The sequence below is a fragment of the Colletotrichum phormii genome (genome assembly GCF_030913505.1).
Source record: "Colletotrichum phormii strain CBS 102054 chromosome Unknown BDP81scaffold_35, whole genome shotgun sequence".
In the NCBI taxonomy this organism is placed as follows: Eukaryota; Fungi; Ascomycota; class Sordariomycetes; order Glomerellales; family Glomerellaceae; genus Colletotrichum; species Colletotrichum phormii.
In genome coordinates this window covers 277,269-297,903 of record NW_026851477.1, presented here as the reverse complement: position 1 = coordinate 297,903, position 20,635 = coordinate 277,269, and the positions used below count along the sequence as shown (strand labels likewise).

General features: G+C 52.3%; 7 protein-coding genes across 7 annotated transcripts; 4 read left to right on the top strand and 3 right to left on the bottom strand.

The window, feature by feature from the left end:
• Positions 1 to 425: 425 nt before the first annotated feature.
• On the top strand, positions 426 to 2,771 carry BDP81DRAFT_485492 (FAD dependent oxidoreductase-domain-containing protein). The gene is made up of 5 exons (XM_060595162.1): positions 426 to 921; positions 1,034 to 1,632; positions 1,836 to 2,129; positions 2,344 to 2,440; positions 2,645 to 2,771. Exons 1-5 carry the CDS (start codon positions 708 to 710, stop codon positions 2,716 to 2,718), a joined length of 1,278 nt encoding a protein of 425 aa, XP_060438524.1. The 5' UTR covers positions 426 to 707; the 3' UTR covers positions 2,719 to 2,771.
• A 349-nt stretch (positions 2,772 to 3,120) lies between these two features.
• BDP81DRAFT_334013 (fungal-specific transcription factor domain-containing protein) lies at positions 3,121 to 5,250 on the bottom strand (the record flags this gene model as incomplete). The annotated part of the gene is made up of 6 exons (XM_060585720.1): positions 3,121 to 3,611; positions 3,684 to 3,872; positions 3,917 to 4,096; positions 4,167 to 4,440; positions 4,493 to 5,034; positions 5,088 to 5,250. The coding sequence occupies 6 exons, from the start codon at positions 5,248 to 5,250 to the stop codon at positions 3,121 to 3,123; spliced, it is 1,839 nt and encodes a 612-aa protein (XP_060438523.1).
• Positions 5,251 to 7,951: 2,701 nt separating this feature from the next.
• On the top strand, positions 7,952 to 10,137 carry BDP81DRAFT_360840 (transmembrane amino acid transporter). The gene is made up of 5 exons (XM_060586407.1): positions 7,952 to 8,489; positions 8,568 to 8,829; positions 8,888 to 9,079; positions 9,146 to 9,537; positions 9,596 to 10,137. Exons 1-5 carry the CDS (start codon positions 8,346 to 8,348, stop codon positions 10,019 to 10,021), a joined length of 1,416 nt encoding a protein of 471 aa, XP_060438522.1. The 5' UTR covers positions 7,952 to 8,345; the 3' UTR covers positions 10,022 to 10,137.
• Positions 10,138 to 10,385: 248 nt separating this feature from the next.
• Positions 10,386 to 11,426, bottom strand: BDP81DRAFT_455330 (proline racemase; the record flags this gene model as incomplete). Its single annotated transcript, XM_060593054.1, has 1 exon — positions 10,386 to 11,426. The coding sequence occupies one exon, from the start codon at positions 11,424 to 11,426 to the stop codon at positions 10,386 to 10,388; it is 1,041 nt and encodes a 346-aa protein (XP_060438521.1).
• Positions 11,427 to 11,840: 414 nt separating this feature from the next.
• On the top strand, positions 11,841 to 13,021 carry BDP81DRAFT_441348 (uncharacterized protein). Its single transcript, XM_060591589.1, has 2 exons — positions 11,841 to 12,581; positions 12,736 to 13,021. The coding sequence occupies exons 1-2, from the start codon at positions 12,010 to 12,012 to the stop codon at positions 12,776 to 12,778; spliced, it is 615 nt and encodes a 204-aa protein (XP_060438520.1). The 5' UTR covers positions 11,841 to 12,009; the 3' UTR covers positions 12,779 to 13,021.
• A 3,037-nt stretch (positions 13,022 to 16,058) lies between these two features.
• On the top strand, positions 16,059 to 17,844 carry BDP81DRAFT_334109 (isotrichodermin C-15 hydroxylase; the record flags this gene model as incomplete). The annotated part of the gene is made up of 5 exons (XM_060585729.1): positions 16,059 to 16,124; positions 16,200 to 17,000; positions 17,061 to 17,375; positions 17,444 to 17,610; positions 17,673 to 17,844. The coding sequence occupies 5 exons, from the start codon at positions 16,059 to 16,061 to the stop codon at positions 17,842 to 17,844; spliced, it is 1,521 nt and encodes a 506-aa protein (XP_060438519.1).
• A 510-nt stretch (positions 17,845 to 18,354) lies between these two features.
• On the bottom strand, positions 18,355 to 20,372 carry BDP81DRAFT_291092 (fungal-specific transcription factor domain-containing protein; the record flags this gene model as incomplete). Its single annotated transcript, XM_060583066.1, has 4 exons — positions 18,355 to 19,263; positions 19,311 to 19,772; positions 19,829 to 20,146; positions 20,238 to 20,372. Coding segments are annotated over 4 exons (1,824 nt in total), but the record flags the coding sequence as incomplete, so codon positions are not given.
• Positions 20,373 to 20,635: the final 263 nt, after the last annotated feature.

Sequence of the window (20,635 nt, the reverse complement as noted above, 5' to 3'; positions counted from 1 at the left end):
CGGCAAAACTGCCTACCCGAGCGGGAATTGAACCTGAGGCTTTAGATGTGGGTACGCGTCAAAGCTACACTTTAGACGGTTGTGCTACCGGTAGAACACTGGGCTCATAACTGTCGCAAAAACGACGCCGTTAATTGCGGGCAGCAATTAACGCCATATATACCCTACGACACTAGACCAAAGCTGTGGCTTGGCGGTAGGATGACCGGTTGCATGGCCGGCGTGTTGTCAAAGTTCCACTCGAGTCAGCTTGACCAATAGAAAGAAGGGAGACCACCGGGTGAGCTCCCGATGTCTCTTGGACAGATTGTCGGCTCACCATCCGCCTCGATAGCCCAGGCGTAGAGCCACGCCTCTTGTGCCACAAACAAGGTCCAGGCATCCAAGTCGGCCGGCCGTATACAAAGTAGCACGGCATTGATTCCAGCAAGGCCACCACCCCGCTCGGCGCGGCTACGCTAACCATCTACCCCATGATGGAGATGGTGCCATGAGTATCTCCAGTATCTTGGATCCGAAGCCGGGGCAAGGGCCCGAAGCCAGCCGGTCCTGGGAAAGATCACGGAAGGTCATATACGACTGCTTCAAGATATCATACTTCAATGGCTAGTAGTGCTGCTCAAGGGCCCTGTACTCACACTGAATCAAGAGTGCAATCATTCGCACAAACCCGTCATTAATCTCCGCCTTGGCCTCCAACCATCACCATGGGTGTCAGTAAATCCGACCCAGTCATCATTGTGGGCGCCGGTGCGTTTGGCCTGTCCACGGCCTACCACCTGTCCCTGGCTGGTTACACGGACATTTCCGTTTTCGACAAGCACGAGCAAATACCCCCCCGGGACTCTGCTGCCAACGACATCAACAAGATCTTCAGAGCAGAGTACGAGGACCCTTTTTACACGAATCTCACCATTTTAAGTTGACGTCCCGTGAGCTGTCTTATCTGTGAGAAAGATCCTTTCTGACCAGTAACAGGAAGCCGCAAAAGCATGACAAAGGCCTCTTTTCGCACCATCCTTTCACCGGGTAGGATTTCTTCACTGCGTCTCGGCCAACGCCCCTGAGCGGGCCGCCGAGACTTTGCACAGGTTCCAGAAGGCCTCGGAAGACCACCCCCTTCTCGCAAAGTACGTTGTGCCCATTAAGGGTGGCCAGGGCATCAACTACAATGTCTGGCAGTACGGCGAGGGCCCATGTTCCGGCTGGAAGGGTTACCTCAACAAGTTTGACGGATATGTCCACTCCGGCAACGCCCTGATCGCCCTCCACAACGCAACCCGGGTACGAGGCGTAAAGTTCTTCCTCGGACAGCACGGCGGCGTTCAAGAGATTGTGTACCAGAACACCGGCGCCGGCCGGAAGGCAACCGGTATCAAGACACAGACTGGCAGTCAGATCTCGGCGAAGCTTGTTATTATTGCTACCGGTGCGGCGGCGGCGAGACTGGTACCGGAGTGCGGCAAGCAGGTCGTCGCCAAGTCATGGTCTGTCGCTCATGTCAAACTGACAGACGACGAGACGTCTGCGCTCCGCGGTATCCCCGTTATCTACGCGCGCGACCTCGGTTTCTACTTTGAGCCGGATCCCAAGACCAGCCTCCTCAAGCTGTGCCCCATGGGCGGAGGATATGTGTCGGATTGGAAGTCCAATTCGACCGCGGATAAGGGCAAGAGCATGGGCCACCTCGAGGTGGTACAATTAGACCGCGACTACCCAACCAACCTACGGTTGGAATCTCCCTTTTACACATTACGCAGAATCAATCAATACCGAGATATTGATACTTCGTCACCCCCAGGACCCTACGGTTCGAACCAACTTCCCTGTGATAGGGATACCAACAATATGTGAACACGGATCCCAAGACGGGTCTCTCGCTTCCGCCGGCGTACGAGGAGAGCCAATTCATGCCGCCACATGACCAGGTTAAGGTGCGGCAGCTGCTGGCGGAAACGCTTCCGGCTCTTAAGGACCGCCCGCTGGTTAAGCAGACTATCTGCTGGTTCGCTGATACGGCTGACTCGGACTTCATCATCGATTATGTCCCCAAGTCGAGTGATTCTGTGGTCCTGATGTCTGGCGACTCAGGCCACGCTGCCAAGTTGATTCCACTCGTCGGCGACTGGGTCAAGAACTGTTGGAATATTGACGGCAGAAAAGGGTTGATTTGGAAGGTGGTCTGGGCCGTTGCAAACGGCCCTTCCACCTACTTACACCCAACGGAGGAATCGTGGGCTACGCCCACCAACTTCCTCCTTACACAGATATACGCAGTTCAATACCAAGATTATTGAGCTTCGTACCGGCCCACAGGCCCCTGCTGACGTGTATACCAACAAGAACCTTTTGGAGGCCCCTGATAACAAGCAGCCGATTCAGAGATGGCGTTGGAAAGAACCTGAGGAGAAGGAGGCAGGGAAGTGGGGTGATACTGTTGGTATACACGTCAGCAGGGCAACCGTACGGTTGGAACGAAGTGTCAATAATGGTCTATTATTGCTGCGTCTTGAGGTGGAAGGAGGAGATTGTGGGCAGAGCCCACGATCTCCCAGAAGTGGTATATAAGTGAAAGGGCCGTTTGTAAGTGCCCATACCGCCTTCCGGATCCATCTTTTCTGCCGACTGCTAAGAGATCCAACAGTTACCGTCAGCTGGCGTCTCGGTAACACCGAGGAGTTTGCAAAGATTCGCCAGGCAAGGACGTCAAAGTTGTAGATTATCTATCAGCATAGCATCATTTTATGAATCACGTTTATCTAAGATTTTACCTCAAGGTCAGATTTGAAATCTAGGGTGAGGAGCCGAGGGCTTGAAGCCTACATCAGCTTGTACATGTAGAACGTCGACTCAACGGGATCCTCTCCAAGTTGCTCATCATAACAGATACGCCCCTTTTCCGACCCATGGGCAGTCATTGATACCGAGACAGCTTCGCTGTACACAATTCGGACTGACCACCGGTCGTGACAGGTCATAGACTGTATTCCAGGAATCCAGAGGTCGCTGGAACCTTTCACAAAGCGTGTTATCTCAAGCAGAAGCATGTACATGTACACTCGGCAGTATTCAGAAAAGGGAGAAGACGCCGCCATGACATTGATAAATCTTCTTGATCTACTAAATGCTATTTTCCACTATCGTTTGAGACATCCACTCCGAATCTTCCTGCTCAATAGAGTTGGCCATATCCAATAATTGCGCCATAGTCAGCCCGCTATCATAAGCCATCTCATCCATGTTCCCCGTGATAGAAGAAGAGTAGCTCTCGTGCTGTGAGTGGTCCGTCGCCATGAACGAGACCACAGTGTCTTTGGGACTCGTGTCATCTGGAGGCTGCGTTTGCCGCGCCTCGTCTACAAGCGTCGTCTGCTCGGAAGCCTGCGAGGGCCAAGGCGTAAGCCGCTGTAGCATGTTCTCCAGCTGCTGGAGTTCAAATTTGCGGTACTTGGCGATCCCGTTCCCGGCCATGATCATCTCGTCCAAAACTGTGTAGACTTTCTCGAGTGATGGATCGAGACACTCGAAACATTGTGGGTCAATTGCGGGTCCCAGTAGCAGACTGCTGGCAGACACGAAGCTGGCTTCCAGGTCGAATGGAAGAAAGGTTTCTGGAAAAAACAAGAGTCAGCCTGGCTTGTCTCTCAAAACAATATCTTCAGTCAGAATTAGGAAGAACTCACCTAGTAACCCTTGAGAATGCAAACAGTCTAGTATCGAAACCATTTGTTGAGAAGAATCAATGCACATCTGAATCAAATTTCTGACTGTCTGCGAAGACCTCAAAAGCTCTGTGCATTTACTCTGAGATTCAAACCGAATTTTCAGAAAACAGAAAAGCAGCGGTCTAGTTGCGAGAAAAATGCAGTAACCTCGTTAGTTCATTTCCAGTGCTATTCTGAATATTGAAGTAGACATACCTGATGGTGCAGTAAATGCAAATGGGCGGATGTTCTCGAAATGCAGCTGGTGTTCCTCTCTAGAGGGAGCGCAAACGATTGTTGCAGCTCATCAGCAATTTCTGCCACGCTAGCAAGCACTTCTTTGGTGCCCAGCATGAACTTGTTGTTGAGTCTTCCGTCGAGACCGTAAAACTCTGGTTGGCATCGCTGTCAGTATAAGGTAAAATGATAAGCTCGTTAGGACTTCCACAGGGGTTCACATACTCCTATTGATGCTCCCAATGACCTTTGACAGCTTGATACGCATTCGCAACGCGGCTGTCCTCTGAACTGAACCTGAGTAGGTCGGCAGTTGACAGAGCACATAATCGTCATGTATCGAAGGCGGCATGCCAAACAGCGACGTTATCTCGCGGTCAAGGATGTGTACTGTCCACCATAGTCTTCGACATCTTTCAACATATGCCTCTCCTAGTTGCTGCACAGGCATGTCTGTATGCATTCCCTCTCCAAGGGCAATGCGGAGTGCTTGGCCGATCTATTACCCAACATCAGTATAATGCATCTTGGAGAAAAGAGAGGAAACCTACATAGTTGTATGAACAGTGTCTGAAGTCAATGCATTGCGTATAGAGAGCAATGCAACACATGATCTCAGTTGACAGAACGTGGTTTTTCAGCAACACACTGAAGTCTGGGAGCAGTTGCATAGCCTTGACAAAGAAGTCATGGCCAGGGGGCCTATTCCCCCTGTTGGTCTTCGTCGTGAACGCTTTTCCGAAAGAAAGAATGAGCAAGAAATGAATGAACCACGGATCTGTAGGATCGGGTCTAGGATTAGGGTCAGAATAAAAGCTGTACAAGGACTTCATAAACGTTTCTTCGTCAAAGAGGTGGAACATTTGGCCGCAGTGGAACTTGACGGCGTTGACCAAGTAGATGGCATAGTCCTGCTTTGGAAGGGCTGGTATCTCTGGGACTTCGCCGGCTCTGTAGCCATCCCAATTGAGGGCGTACGTCGTGCCATCGAAAAGCAGAGTGTTGGTTGGCAATGGAGTCTTGTGGACGTATTGGTGTGTGATGTTGAGGACGCTTCGGGTAAATGACCAGTTAGATGACGTGCCCAGGTAGACTATCCTCTTGTTAAACTTCACTGTTCTCTAAATGGTGAGATTGATGACTTACATAGCCTTCCATTCGGCGCTGATGTATACCCCGACTGGCCGGTGGACAGAGGGTTGATGAGGTTCGACGCGACAGGATCTATTGGCGGTTTAGGCCGAGTCTCCTGGATTTCCTTTTCATGCGTACCATCTGCAATGATCGGGCCACTTGATTCATCCCTCATGGGCAAATCACCGTCGCTCTCATCTCCTACTGTCAGCTCAGACATGTTCTCTGCAATGCAAGTAAGGATAATTAGGGATAACTAACAGTTTCCTGCTTTATCGGGACGCTGGCTGCCCTCGAGTGACACTTGGGCTGGCTCATTGGTGCTTCGGCTCCGCTCCCACCGTTCGATTCTCTGTTGAAGGTCGATGATGTAGGTAGAACACAGATGGTGAGCCGGACATATGGGCAAGATCTAATCTTTGGCAGAAAGGCCAGGCCCGTTTACTTACCCTTTGGTGACGACGATTCTTTGATCTCGTTCGTCAAAGGTGCAGGACTGTTTGCGCTTGCCACATGCATCGCACGGCTGAGATCCTGAGCATTTGATTTTCTGTCGACGACAACGCACACAGCTACAGATCGAATGGTGTAAGTCGTGCGCGATTGCGACCAGTTGACAAGGGAGGGAAATTGAGGTGTGGTTGGCTCGGGCAGACTTACGCATTCGACGACCGCTTGGATACCTTGTTTCGGCCGGCTCCAGGTTCCATTTCACTGTAGGAAGGCTTATACTCAAACTACCTGGTAGACAATAGAGCAATTAGACAGGCATAAAAGGGTTGTCTGTGTTCTTTGGCTGCGGAAATCGCGTGCTATGCTGTATGGACCCGGCGAGCCTCAACTGTGATGTGACGTTTTTTTTGCCAAAGCAGAGGTCCTGGTGGAACCGAGTTGATGGGGCTCTGGGCTCTCGGGCCAGGGGGGCACGGCTTATCTGCATCTATCTTAGTCTCCGAAAAATGTCACGAGATGGCACCGGCGATAAGTAGGTGTTCGGTTTCTATACTAGCTATCTGTATGGTATGCGGAGTTGTAGACTAGGACCGATGCCGGAACGCTGGGCGGCCTGCGGAGCACTTGGCTAAGAGATAATACCGTACTCCATACACATGCCGTGTTGATAGTAGCAGCGCTGGATGAAGGCTAAGACGTTCCAGAAGGATGCCACATGAGATGCACTGCAAACCTTGGGAACCTCACATGCATGGTTGCGTCGAGTCGTCGTGTTGTGTTGATAGGTATCTGCCCGTCGGTGGACATCCCGAGCCTCTGCCAATGGTAGACAAGCTCTGACAGAAGCATTCTCCTCCCGGACTACGGGGGATACGACGATACAAAGTGACCAAGACGGAAGATTCTACTCACGCTATCAATAGCCCGTGGGTCTCTACTTCGTACAGATAGTAAAGCACCGAGAAAGACGGCTGAGGGCTGTGCTGTTTGTTTCACGCCGAGAGAGTCTCTGGTTAGGCCTGTCAATTACCTGCTGTCATACTCTATGCTCTGTGCTAGTCCATCAGTAATTACGGGCCGTCCGACTACAAAGCACCTTAGTCTGATGCAGCTTTTGGGGGTCCAAGTGGTTGTCGAATGATGGCTAATTTGTCGCCGAAATGCAGGTTTTCCCGCCATCCGAGAAATCTCAAACTCCGTGTCTCCGGGTTCATGGTGGCAGCACTATGGATTCCCATGAGTTCCAATTGCTAACGGGGTTGATGCGATCATCATCTCATGTGGTCTTACCTTCTCCCCATGGGGAAGCGGAAGTCAACCCAACGTCTCGAGGCTTGAATCCCCATCATTGGCAACCTTAGTGCTGCACGAGTGACTAAGAGAAACTCATCGTGAGTTTGACTTTGGGGAAGGAACCATGCTCTAGACTGGAGTCTCGAGTCTCACGCCCTCTCATGTGCCGGGTTTTGTGGTGGCGCGGTGGTGTGTGCGAGACATGAGAGGAACTTGATTTCGAAGGGGGCAAGTCAACTCTCTACCGTCGGGATGACATCCCGACTTTGTCAAGGTGGGGCGGGAGGTCTGCCGGGTGAGCATCCGATGGTGTGAATTTGAAACGGAGGCTCCGCCTAAGCAGGGGTAAATGCAGCGAAAGAATCCTTGCTCAAGGAAGTTGACCGCGAGTCGTGCCGACGGCGCCTCCGCTTGTATGCGCTGGAGCGGGTAAGCGTTCGCGACGGCGCGACTTTGTACGGCAAAAGCGACTTTTTTCTTTGGACAAGGGACGCGAAAGAATTGGCCCATTTGTGTGTTATCACAACTCCACGGTTGCATTTGACTCTTTGCGGCGTTTTGTGGAAATCCGAAAGTGCGGCCATGGGCCTGGATAACTCTTATCCGGCCATTCCGTCTGATATTCCATCCCACAGGCGTGCGGCGCGAGGTAATGGAATGTTGGTTCCCTCAGCTGAAGATACACAAGATACCAGGTGAAAACATTGACTACAACAACGCAAGCATTATTGATTAGAAGGAAGATATCGGGATGACACCCGGTCATCCCATGTTGATCGAGTTATCAACCCTAGTGAGGCATATTTCCCACGCCAACGCTTTTTTTGTGCATCAGCGTGCAGTACCGCGTACCGTGGTCTTAACCTAGGCAACTCACCGAGAAATGCCGCGCGAGTCATTTCCCTCCCCCTGAACCCTTTAGAAAAGAAATCGTCCCGCTGTGACGTAGGACCCCCCCCCGTTGAAAGGCAGTCTGGGGAAACTATGGGGTATGTTCTACCTAACCGGTGCGTAATCTAACTCAAGCGATAGCAGGCTATCTGGTACTCTTGCAGGAGGAAGCCTGTCAGGCTGATAGAGAGGGAAATCTTGGCAGCCCTTGCCGGCTTTTCCTCCTGGCTGGGACTTCGAGGCTGTAGAGAAGGCCGCGCTTGGGCTGGTTTTGTACAAAAGCGCATCATTCCCAGTCCCAACTTGGGAATGGGTCTTCTCATCATGCCTCTAAGCTATCAATCTCTCTAGTGAGCTATCAGTTTCGCTTCAGTGTCAATGCATATTACGGTTTGCTTGGCCACTCATTCCTTGTCTTGAGCTGTCAACGACTATCACCAACGACAACAACTCTTGACTCTTCAATTCGGTTGTCCTTCCAACCCGGACTCAGTACCTTAGTCAAAAGAATCGTCTCGACGGCATTTTCCACTTCTCGTGTGACCTGTGTCTCCGAAGACTTTAAAGTCATATCTGACTGATCGACCGCATACGGACCAACATCACGTGAAAATACCTTCATCAACTGCCAAGATGACGCAGAAGAACAAGGAGGATATCGAGGGATTGGGACCCGTCTCAACACATTCACAACAAGGCCAGGTCTTGGAAGACCCAAATGCGTCTTACGATGCTGTCTTTGGTGAAATCAAAGAGGGCGGTCCCAACTACCGCAATGTAAGGAGCGATCCTGAAAATCTCTCGGCCAGGAACGCCTAAACCTACCTCTCTTCGGATACTAATTCCCTCAATTAGGTTGGCTGGAAAGGAACAGTCGCCCTGATGATGAAGACGCAAATTGGCCTGGGAGTCTTGTCCATACCAGGTGTCTTTGACGTCCTCGGAATTGTGCCAGGCGTGATCGCTCTGTGCTGCATCGCCGCCATCACCACGTGGTCCGACTACATTGTTGGTGTCTTCAAGCTTCGCCACCCCGAGGTCTACGGTATCGACGACGTTGGACGCCTTCTCTTTGGCCGCGTTGGCCGTGAATTTTTCGGCGTTGTCTTCTGCCTTTGTAAGTTGGTTCAATACTTCAAATCGTAACTCAGAAACTAACCACTGTCTCTGATCAGACTGGATCTTCGTTGCCGGCTCTGGCATGCTCGGTGCCTCGATCGCTCTCAATTCGGTTTCTCTCCACGGTGCATGCACAGCAGGCTTCGTCGCCATTGCCGCAGCCATTGGTTTCTGCTTCGGTAGCATCCAGACCCTCGGAAAGATTACCTGGTTTGCGTGGATTGGTCTCATCTGCATCATGTCTGCCAGTAAGTGCCGCTCAACTCCCTTTTGCAAGGATACTTGGAATCCAGACGCTGACCATGCATGTTCAGTCTTCACCGTTGCCGTTGCTGTGGGTGTCCAGGACCGACCTGCTGCCGCTCCCCAGACTGGCCACTGGACCTCGGACTACAAGGTCGTCGGAGACCCGACCTTTGCCCAGGCCTCCTCGGCGCTTTCGACCCTCGTCTTTGCGTTCGCTGGTACCCCTGCCTTCTTCTCCATCGTCTCTGAGATGCGCGACCCTCGCCACTACACGCGCGCTTTGGTCATTTGCCAGGGTGGCGTGACTGCTACCTACATTGCCATCGGATGCGTTGTGTACTACTTCTGCGGTTCCTACGTCGCTTCTCCCGCTCTTGGCTCTGCCGGTGCAACCATGAAGAGAGTCTGCTACGGTCTTGCCTTCCCCGGCTTGATTGTTACCACCACTTTGGTTATCCACGTGAGTATTCCCCTGACTCTCCAGTCACTTTGATTGATACTAACGTGTGTGTTATTAGTTGCCTGCCAAGTACATCTTCATCCGCCTGCTACGTGGATCCCGTCACTTGACCGAGAACACGATGAAGCACTGGGGCATCTGGCTCGGCTGCACTGCAGGCATCGCCATCATTGCATACATCATCGCAAGCTCCATCCCCGTTTTTGATGGCCTGGTGTCTCTCGTCGGTGCTCTTTTCGGCACTCTGTTGTCTTTCCAGCCCATGGGCTGTATGTGGCTGTACGACCACTGGGCCGAGGGCAAGATTGAGAAGAGACCCAGATGGATCGCCATGGTCTGCTTCAGCTGCTTCGTCATTGTCAGCGGCACCTTTTTGATGATTGCCGGAGCTTACGGCTCGATTGTTGGAATCATGGATACTTACAAGGAGTCTGGTGGCTCGGCCGCGTTTTCCTGCGCCGACAACTCGAATTCTGTGTCCTAGGCCCATTAAGCGTCATGTTCACATGATCAAATGGGTTAGGCGAGCAGATTTGTCCGCGGGAAACGATCCAGTTAGATCCACGCGTTTTGAAATATACCCACTATGTTCTATTCCTGTCAAGTCTCTGGACCTTAAGAAATGCTGTGATATGCCTGCATGACATCCCGGCTTGGCTGTGGCACGGCATCTGTGAAAGCGCCCCTGACGTACATTTAGACGGGCGGATTTACGGACCGAGTCAAACGCCGCTGAAGAAGCGGCTGAAACAAAAAGTTTTCTCGAAGAGAAGGAGGGCAAAATGACTTGTGCTGATCACTTAAATAAGATGTACAAAAGTAGCCAAGATCTGCGGGACCCGAATCTTCTAACTGACATGCCACTTATCTCCAACCCTAAACCCTTCAGGGAATGGATCTGTGGGGTGCAAGATGACTTGCTTGAAAGCCGTTATCCAGGCAGTCCCCTTCACCACGGGAATAATAGCATCATAGTCCCCAACCTTTGCCTCGCTCTTCACCGTTCCGACGAATTTGGTTCCAATCACGCTGCGGTGTCGGAATGATCCTCCGACCGCGAGCTGACCTCTCTTGTGGAGAACCGCCAACCGCGCACATGTTCCTGTCCCACACGGACTCCGGCCGAGTCTTCCCGGGGATACTACCACGGTGTTCACGGCAGTCTGCTGTGCATCTGGCGCGTAGGGCGACAGCGGCTCTGTGAACTCGAAGACGCTGACACCTCGGATCTCTGGGTTTTCGGGGTGTACCGGGCTCGTCTGCGTTTGGATGGCTCTTTTGATCCGCTCGCCTATGCCGACCAATACTTTTCCGTTCTCCGTCTTGATTTGTAGGCCCACTGAGCTCGCGTCGACCAGCGCATACCACATTCCTCCCCATGCAATGTCAGCCTTGACGGGCGTGTCGAAGCCCGGGACGTTGATATCCAAATCCAACCCGTAGACGAAAGCCGGAACGTTTTGAAACTCCACAAATGTTACTTTGCCGTCCTTGCACTCGGCTGTGACCGTCACCAGACCGGCTGGCGTATCCAGACGGAGTGTCGTGGTGGGTTCCTGCATCGGTACCATGCCCGTCTCCGACAGAACAGTGCTCACAGCGATGGTATTGGCGCCAGACATGGGAGGGTACTCCTCGTGCTCCATGATGATGAACCCCGCGTCGGCTTCGGGGTTGCATGGCGGAAGGACCAAGTTGACACACATTGACGACGAGCCTCGGGGCTCGTTCATCAACAGGTTGCGCAAGTGGTCTGCTTTTTTCCAGAAATGCATCATTTTTTCAAACATTGTTTTGCCTGGGACGTCGAGGACGCCTCCGACGATGACGTCGCAGACCTCGCCGCCACAGTGGGCGCCAACGACATTGAAGGTTCGGCCGATTGTCATGGTGTAATAGTTTGAAGTATGATAGATGAGGAAGAGAATAGAATCGCGATCTGGATATCCGCGTATTTCTTCTTAGACCTATAAGTAGGTTTGATAAAAGCCAATGACTCCTCGTTCGTAGACTCGCGGGTACTAAAAAGAACGGTTTCTGTGCCGAAGAGATGTAATGAAGCCTCGTCGACGGATTAGCCACCGGCTCGTTTAACGGCCCAAAATCTCGTATAAGCCGTTCGCATTCGGTAAACTGGAGCCCACCACGGACCCCGATGAGCGGCTCAGCTAGCCGCCGCAGCGGCCCATTTCCCCGCATCGGATGCCGTGCCGGTGGGATAAGTATCCGGTAGGTCTCGCCGAGTCTGACCTTTACATACCTTACGAACTTATCCGCCGTGACGTGCTTAGCTTCGGGGCTTATCGATGCATCTTCTCGCATGTGTTATCTTGATGGACTATTGCGAATCGACAAGCTGCCGATAAGGTCTAGTTGCTGATTTACTTCCACGAGAACTCCCCGCACGACCACCTCACAATCTGGACAGTCTACAACCCTTTACGAACCGGAGCATCTTCACGTTTATTCACCATGGGCAAATTCAGAATTCTCAGCGACGCGGCTGTGCTCGATATCCTGCTTAACCTCCCGAAAGTCGAAATCCTCCAACTCCGAGATCGGCTTGTGGGAGCGTTGGTAGAACTCTCCAAGGGTACAGAGCGGGACCATCAGCCCGATGCATCAATCGTAAACAGACCTGAAGGCACAAAGTGTCTCTTCCGACCCTTCAGCTCCGCCAGCGCTTTCGGAACCAAAATTGTCGTCACCCCGGCGCCCTCATCACCGGCAGCCAATAGCTTGCATGGCATCATTTCCATTTGCGACCAGGACGGCCTGCCCCTAGGCGTCATCAACGCGGAAGAAGTCACAGGATACCGATCGGCGCTCTCTGCCATTGTGCCGTACTTGTGGCGGCGCCATACCGACAACATTGTGGTTTTCGGCGCTGGTAAGCAGGCGTTGTGGCATCTCCGTTTCGCACTTTCGCTGAGGGGTGAGGAGATCAAGTCCATCACCGTGGTGAATCGATCTACGGAGCGGGCGCAGCAGCTTATTTCGAGATTGAAGGAAGAGAACCACGCCCGTTGGAAGTCTACTGCCAACTTTGAGTATGTCAGCTCCTCTAGCTCTGAGTATGATGCTCAACTCCAGTATCGTCTTGCCGTTGCAGACGCCATTTTCTGTACTGTCGGCACCAAGAGCCCAGTGTTTCCGGCACACTATGTCACGAACGGGAGAAAGGAAAGAAGCCCCTACATTTCTGCCGTCGGGTCTTGGCAGGCGGACATGTTGGAAGTAGACCCGGAACTGCTGGCCCAGGCGACCAGTGTCGCTGGTGGGAAACTGCGCGGGCAAGGTTCAAAGGTCACAGTGCTGGTCGACGACCGCGAGAATGCACTCAAGCATTCTGGCGAGATCATTCAGAGTAAAGTCGCGGCGGAGTGCATAGTGGAGGTTGGGGAGATAGAGATTTCACGGAAACAAGGAGAGAAGCTGGAATCACTATCGACACTGGAGGATGGATTGATCATCTACTCGTGCCCGCCCCCACTTTAATGGGCATTCGACACTCACCACCCACTAAAGTGGGTGCTTTTCAGCCAAACGGCCACGTCGCCCAAACGACCACAATTATCCCGATTTACCACCATACATCGCCACCACCACAACAATCCACCACAATGGCCAAATTTAATGCCGTTGAAGAGGAGCGTATACAAGCAGCCATTACAGCTATTCGCGAAGACCCGGAGTTGTCAATCGCAGCGGCGGCTCGTCAGCACTCTGTACCACGTCGGAAGCTCTCTCAGAGGATTTCTGGCAGAGCCTCGTTGAAAGAGCGTGCCAGCCACGGCCACAAGCTCTCTTGGGACCAGGAAAAGGCGATTTGCAATTATATTGACTGTATGGATCGAATTAACCTGCCCGTGAGGCGAGAGCTGGTCGTCAGCGCTGCCAATTACCTACTTGCCGAGTCGTGGGACCCGCCAGTTGAATCCAATGCCAAGAGCCCTCCTCCTCCAACTATCAACTCCCAATGGGCCAGTCGATTTATCAAAAGGCATAAGTACTCTCTGGTCAAGGAGAAAGTGCTGGAAGCTGAGCGGCGCAAATCTGAAGACAAGAATGCCATCAACTCTTACTTTCTCAAGCTGAAAGAGGTCGTCGAGGAGTATGGGATCCAGCCATGTGATATATGGAATATGGACGAGACTGGGTTCCAAATTGGGGTTGGGAAATCCAGCATAGTGATTACGAAGAGACGCAGAGCTCACTACTTCGCCCTTCCAACCAACAGAGAGTCGGCCACTGCCGTGGAGGCCATCTCTGCCGCTGGAGATTACGTGCCAGCCTTCCTCATCCTTAGCGGCTCTGTTCACATGGCCAGGTGGTATGGTATTAAAGAGCTCGACTCTGATACCGTCATAGGAGTCTCACCCACTGGGTATACGAATGATATGATGACCTTGGATTGGATCAAACACTTCGACACTCACACGAGGGCTCGAACCAGAGGAGCAAAGAGACTCTTACTTATGGATGGGTATGGATCTCACCATACTATCGAATTCATTAAGTACTGCAATGAGAACGACATAATCCCATTCGGATTTCCACCACACAGCACCCATATCCTCCAACCTCTCGATGTTGTGGTGTTCCAGCCCCTTAAGCATTACCACGCTAAGGCACTTGACCTCGTGGTTCGAGAAGGCTGTACCAACATTACCAAACTAGAATTCCTCGGGTTTATACAGTCTGTTCGCAAGCAGGCATTCAAACATTCCACAATCCTTTCAGCCTTCAAGAAGACTGGTATCTACCCATACAATCCACAAGTCGTGCTCGAGAAGATCCGTGATCGTGGCCACGATTCTCAACCAACTACACCACCTTTCCAGGGGCCAGGTTCATCGCCATTCGCCACACCTACCACCATTCGGAAGCTCCGTCGCGTGGCCTGGCGTCTACAGAATGATATGAACGACCTCAACAGGGAGATTCAGCAGCTGACTGGCGAGGCCTCCCCGCTTGAGCGGAATCTCGGGCGGTTTGTTCGAGGAGCACTTACACAGGGGTCAGAGCTGCTCCAGACGAAAAGAGACCTCGGGCTGACCCAGCTTGCCCAACAGGTCAGCAGAGCCCGTAGGCAGGGCAAGAATAGTCCAACTGCAGACAGGGGGCATCATCACAGTCAAGGACGGTTGACGTATGGTCGAACGGAGGCAGGCATCTGAGATGGCCAAGGCGGTAGCTCTCGTGGAGGCGGCCAACGCGAGGATCCGTTCTGCTATCAAAAAAGGGGCTTCCGAGGCAGGAAAAAAAGCCAGGAGGATGAGGAATAGTGGCCAATTACACCCTGCGTACATAGTCGACGGTCCAGGCAACGGGCGGCTGTTGAAAAGGGTGTAGTTGAGGCTGTAGTATAATGGTGTAATTACGACGATTATCTGGCCGTTTGGGCGATGCGGCCGTTTGGCTGAAAAGCACCCACTTTAGTGGGTGGTGAGTGTCGAATGCCCATTAAAGTGGGGGCGGGCACGAGTACAAGAGTATCGGTGTAAGTACGACAGACCTGGCCATTGGAACGGCTATCTTAGACATGGCGGAGAAGAAGAGGGCGGGTACTGTGATCTCGGAGTTTTGATCGACGGCTAGTAGATAGTCTGTGGGCAGTACACACTGCACATCTGGACCAACGAGGCAAGCAATGAGGCAATACGACTGGTATTGACGGTTGGTTGGTGATGTTGTGGTGAAGGTGGCTGCGGTGGGCTGGATCAACCAGGAGGTGGATCAGGCAGCTGGTGCCTGGGGCACCAGCCACTGCCTCAGGTATCCACAGTCCCACATAGTCACTAAAAGACAATATAGCTAGATGAGCAATACGACAATCCAAGTCAACCCAAACTCAAGAGCCCATAGTTGTAGCAAGATCTCCATGTGGCCTTGCCTTCTGTCGTTCCTCATCAAATGTGACCAAATCTGGACCATGTAAGTTCCGATGTAATAATGTCTTGGATTGAATGCTCGTCCGAGGGCGCTTTCCGTCCCAATTTCAAGGTCTTTACTGGCAATATATGTGCCCTGACTTCCCCGCGACTTTGAAGATTGGATCCCAAGGCTACGAACACTCAATATTGGTAGACAGTGACATGACCAGGATATCCAGTAGTGGAACACCAATGCGGAGTAACACTCGCCGATGGCCAACCATCCCAACCTCCCCCGCGCATATTTACGCTTGCTGCATGCATGAATGTTACAAAGCCGGACTGTGGATTGGTCCGCGTAGAAAACGTGGTATTTGAAACAACCGTCCGATGAACCCAAACTTCTTGCGCCTAGAGAGAGCCCGTCCCCTTAATGGAAGGTGATTGACCGTTTGACGCAGAACCAAGTGGTGTGTTCATTGGGCCAGAAGCGAATATGTTTGCCGCCGAGGGGGAGCTCGTAAAGGCTCGTACATGGGATTGGATCTACATAAACGACGCTTCGACGTCAACGCGGGGTTGGTTGCTATTGTAGTCGCAAGACAGTATCACAAGGCTTGATATTTTCATGACTTGACTACGAAAATGGCGGGTGTTTTGACGATTCTCTCGGAGCATCCTTCTCATATCCTGGCTATTGCCTTGGGGACAGTGAGTGAAATACATTCCCACACATGACTAGAGCAGATTTTCTCTTCAGAATGTATAACGATGCTAATTTGCCAGGCCGTCCTCTGGCAACTCCTTCTAGCCGGCTATAACCTCTTCCTACATCCCCTCCGAAGGTTTCCCGGACCCGTCCTCCAACGAGCTTCACCTCTAATCTGGGCCTGGCAACATGCCACCGGCTACCAGGCCTTCCGAACCCAGCTCCTCCACGATCGATATGGCCCTATAGTCCGAATTAGCCCAAACCACCTATCCTTCACCGACGTGAAGGCTTGGAAGGACATCTACGGCTTCCAGATCGGCAAAGAGCTCACTGAGAACGAGATCCCCAAGTCGCGACTCTTCTCCACGACGATTAAGGAGCTTCCCACAAGCATCATCAACGCCGAGCGCGAAGAGCATCAGCGGTACCGGCGTGCGCTATCCCATGGCTTCTCGGATAGCTCCATGCGGGCGCAAGAAGGGATCATAATGAAGTACATTGATAAACTGATCTCGCGCTTGCATGAGAACTGCGATGGGAAGGATGCGCCGATCAATGTCGAGGCTTGGTATAACTGGACCACATTCGATATTGCTGGTGATCTGATTTTCGCACAATCGTTTGGTTGTCTCGATCGGTCGAATTACCACCCGTGGATTGCCTTCATCTTCAAGACGATCCGATACAACGCCATCATGACGGCGATGAAGTACATTGGCCTCGACGCTGTTGTCCAGGGTCTCTTCAGGATCGGCGGTCTTGCTGCGATGATGCAGTTGCGTGAGAGCACCGATAAGATGATGCAATCGCGTCTGGACATGGATCCTGACCGTAAGGACCTATTTGAGGGGCTCTTAAGAAAGAAGGAAGAATGGGTATGAATGATCCCCATTGTTGCCTGAGGGAAGTAATGCAAGCTGATCTGGTATCAACAGAACCTGTCGTTTGAACAACTATCAGCCAACGGTCTCATTCTCGTCCTTGCAGGCTCTGAGACGACGGCTACCACTCTAGCCGGCACGACATATCTTCTGTTGAGACATCCCAAGGTCCTGCAAAAGCTCAATGAAGAGGTCCGCGCCAGCTTTACTGACTCTAGTGAGATCACCATCAACTCAGTGAGCAAGCTGCCATACATGCTCGCTGTTCTCAACGAAGCTTTACGGATGTATCCTCCGGTGACGTCAAATCTTATTCGAGAAGTGCCGGAATTTGGGTGTCAGATTGGCTCGGAGCATGTCCCTCAAGGAGTAAGCAATCTCACGCATCACATTGCCTTCTGAAACTGCAATCGATAGCTAACCTCGCCCCCTTCAAGACTTTTGTCGAGATTCAACAATGGTCCGCGAACCACAGTCCGGATAACTGGACCAAGCCCTGGGAATTCAGACCGGAGCGCTTCTTAGAAACTAACAAAGAGGAACACAACCATTTGGATGCCCTCCAAGCATTCAGCGTTGGCCCACGCAACTGCATTGGGAAGAAGTAAGAGCTCCTCGTCCGTCTATTCAGTCACTGCCACTAACATTGACACCTCTGTGAAACAGTCTCGCATATGCAGAGATGAGATTGATCCTGGCACGAATCGTTTTTGACTTTGATCTTCAACTTGCAGAAGGAAACGGGTCCTGGATACAGAGGCAGAGAGCATTCGGCCTGTGGGATAGGATTCCGCTGAATGTCTACTTGAAGCCAGTAGCTCGTGGAACTCGCGCATGAATTCACAATGATATCTCGATGAGTCAAGCCAAGAACACACAAAGTCTATCAGTGAATTTTGAGAGGTGATGCATAGCCCAAGAGCCCTAAAGACGCTCGAAGTGAAGGGATAAACTCCGTATTGGGTACAGTCTACCCTTGAGCCGTCATGAATGTCATAAAGTCATGGTCGAGTGCTTTAAATGCACGACCCCGCCCCCTCTGGTCATCACCCCGTCGTCACAAACCAGCCAGGCTTCATCATAAAGCATGCTGTCACGGCCCACCTCCACCCCAAAGACTGAAATTGGGACCATGAGTGTCTCCAGGCATCCCACCATCAAACGTCTCAAAGTCAGATGGACTCATATCAGAAAACAACGCAGTATCCGGCGTCGGAGCCGGCCACTGCTCGACAGGGACACCACCAGGCTGCTTCTGCTTGAAAATCTCGCTGCTCCGGAACCGCGCCACCACCAGCGGCGTGTCGCATGACATGCCCAGGTTCCGGAACGCAAGCTCCCGTCTCGCCCAACCCGCAAGCAGGTTCTCTGCGCGCAACATGTTGTCCCTCCTGCTCATGTCGTACATTTCCGGGTGGTGGTGAAAGAGCCGGTCAATCGCCTTCCACGCCCTATCGACGAGGGTTCCGACAGGCTGCCACTGCAGGAGCTCAATCATGACGGAGAAAGCGTCGGATTGGAAGTGTAGTTTCAGGTACCAGGTGAACTTGTCGTCTATCGTGTCGTACCAGCTGACGTCGCTCTCAAAGGAGATGACCCACGCGCGGAAGAAGGATTGCTGGCTCGCTCCGCCGTCTTTGTTCTCGTCCCAGGGCTCCCGCGCGTGCATGATCATGTCACGCAGCCTCTGCGCCGTGAAGGATCGGATCTTGCTCGCCACGAGGTGTATCCCACCAGCACTCGGATTGCAGAACCGCCGTTCCGCCGCAGCTAGCCTCTCGTCGTATTGGTCGACGAGAAGTCTGTACTTGTCGAGTGGCTGACCGGAGAACTTTCTCGAAGTTTCTGGGCTGATTTTCTCCCCGCTGAGGATAACTGCTTCGAACTCGGGCATGGGGTTGTCGCAGAAGAAGGCGCGCGATTCGTAGAGCATGAGGCAGAATGCCATCTCGGTTACTCCGTCACGAGACTTGACGGGTTCTGCTGAGCCGGGTAGCAGGTCGACGTCGTTGACATTTGATGGCAGTTTTGCGTCCCAGTTGGGTGGGAGGAGTGTGTCGCCAAAGCCTGCGAGGACGGCATATTTTGTTTCCAGCATGATGATCTGCCACCAGATACGGCGGCGCATCTCGGTCTCGAAGGGTTGCAGACCTATGAGATCTCCATCACGGTGAAGGCCCATTCTCTGCGCTATCCTGACGAGCATGCCGGTCAACACCCAAGCGGCATGGCGATCGAATTGCCCCTGGAGAGATACCTAGCCTGCGATTAGATCAGAACTTGTGCGCAGGACAGACATCTTACCAAGTACAGCACTAAGCATTGCAAAGTGGTCATGTTATACTTTCGTAAGAAGTCCACTTTGGACATGGCTTTCTTTAGTGCAGACATTGAATTCCGCAATGCTTTTTCCTTTTCGACATTGAGCATCTGGATTGATTCTGCTTCCGACAGAGCCATGATTGCAACGACGTTGATGGAACAGAGTAGAGCCTCGAGGTTCGAGCTCAGGTTGAAGCGGTCTGTTGCTGCTTCGAAGACTAGAGGTTCCAAGCTAGGGACGTGGATGACCTTGATCATGGGGTTGACTCGTTCTAGAAATACTTGCCACAGGCGCAGGATCTCAACTGGCCCTAGGGCTAATATGTCAAAATCCATAGACTTTTGGTGAATTACATCGCCGCGTTCTGAGACGCTGGTAAAACCTGACGGATTCGTTGATTTCTCGGTGTCATTGTCGTAGAGACTGAGCTTGGAGAAATGGAGCTGGGATCTCACTTAGATCTTCACTGAGGCTTGAGATCTTATCGAAGTGTACTCACGTGGTCAATAACATTTCCGCGGAATGGGTTTTCCATAAAAGTTGGTCGGCCTTCATCGCAGACAATCTTGCCATTTGGTCTCGAGCTGGGTTGTTTCCGGGCCTCTTCGTAGCTTATGTGGGACATTGCCGGGCTGTCCGCCACATCGCGTGAGGAACCCGGCGTATCGGGATTTACGGGGCATCCATCTGCATCGCGCGGAGCTACCTGGCTCAACAGACTCTCACACTGATTTAATCGTTCCAACAGGTCTTTCACTACGCGTCTTCTACCCGCTCCTGGTGGTGCTCGTGTCGACGGGACACACGGTTGATCAGACTATGGTGGTCAGTGAGCATGCGCATCGATGTGGGTGTGTCGACCTCGGGTCCATCGGCTGAAGGGTCGAATGAGATGATGACAAACCAACCTTTATGCAGTTCGCGCAGGGGAATTTGCGGTCACACTTGATTTTGCGCTGGTGACAAAAGACGCAGGCCAAGACGTTGCGTGGTTTGTCGCCTGCCGGAGTACTCGCCTGCGAAGCTGGGCTTTCGGATGCCATCAAGATCTACAGATGGAAATATGGGGCTCGTTAGAGATCAGAGAAGTGTGTGAGTTGTCGTTCATCGCATGATAAGCTTCTCTTCTGAGCTCTGCTCTGTTGGCGGCAAGACTCTTTTAAACGTGCGCACATCTGCGGGAAAAAGGACAGGGGGCCACGACATTTGAGGATCCACCAGAACGGACTTTAATGGAGACGCTAGGCTGCTTTAGACCGTCCGAGACCCGGCTGATCCTTGCAGCGGACCGGAGCGAAGCCCGGGA

Excerpts from the sequence above, each read along its gene's own strand:
- BDP81DRAFT_485492 (XM_060595162.1), top strand. The coding sequence starts at position 708 with ATGGGTGTCAGTAAATCCGACCCAGTCATCATTGTGGGCGCCGGTGCG. Across the intron at positions 1,633-1,835 it reads GCCCCATGGGCGGAGGATAT|GGATACCAACAATATGTGAA; the intron begins GTGTCGGATTGG and ends TCCCTGTGATAG. Across the intron at positions 2,130-2,343 it reads TTCCACTCGTCGGCGACTGG|AACCTTTTGGAGGCCCCTGA; the intron begins GTCAAGAACTGT and ends TATACCAACAAG.
- BDP81DRAFT_360840 (XM_060586407.1), top strand. The coding sequence starts at position 8,346 with ATGACGCAGAAGAACAAGGAGGATATCGAGGGATTGGGACCCGTCTCA. Across the intron at positions 9,080-9,145 it reads CATCTGCATCATGTCTGCCA|TCTTCACCGTTGCCGTTGCT; the intron begins GTAAGTGCCGCT and ends ATGCATGTTCAG. Across the intron at positions 9,538-9,595 it reads CCACCACTTTGGTTATCCAC|TTGCCTGCCAAGTACATCTT; the intron begins GTGAGTATTCCC and ends GTGTGTTATTAG.
- BDP81DRAFT_441348 (XM_060591589.1), top strand. The coding sequence starts at position 12,010 with ATGGGCAAATTCAGAATTCTCAGCGACGCGGCTGTGCTCGATATCCTG. Across the intron at positions 12,582-12,735 it reads CGTTGGAAGTCTACTGCCAA|ATTTCTGCCGTCGGGTCTTG; the intron begins CTTTGAGTATGT and ends AGAAGCCCCTAC.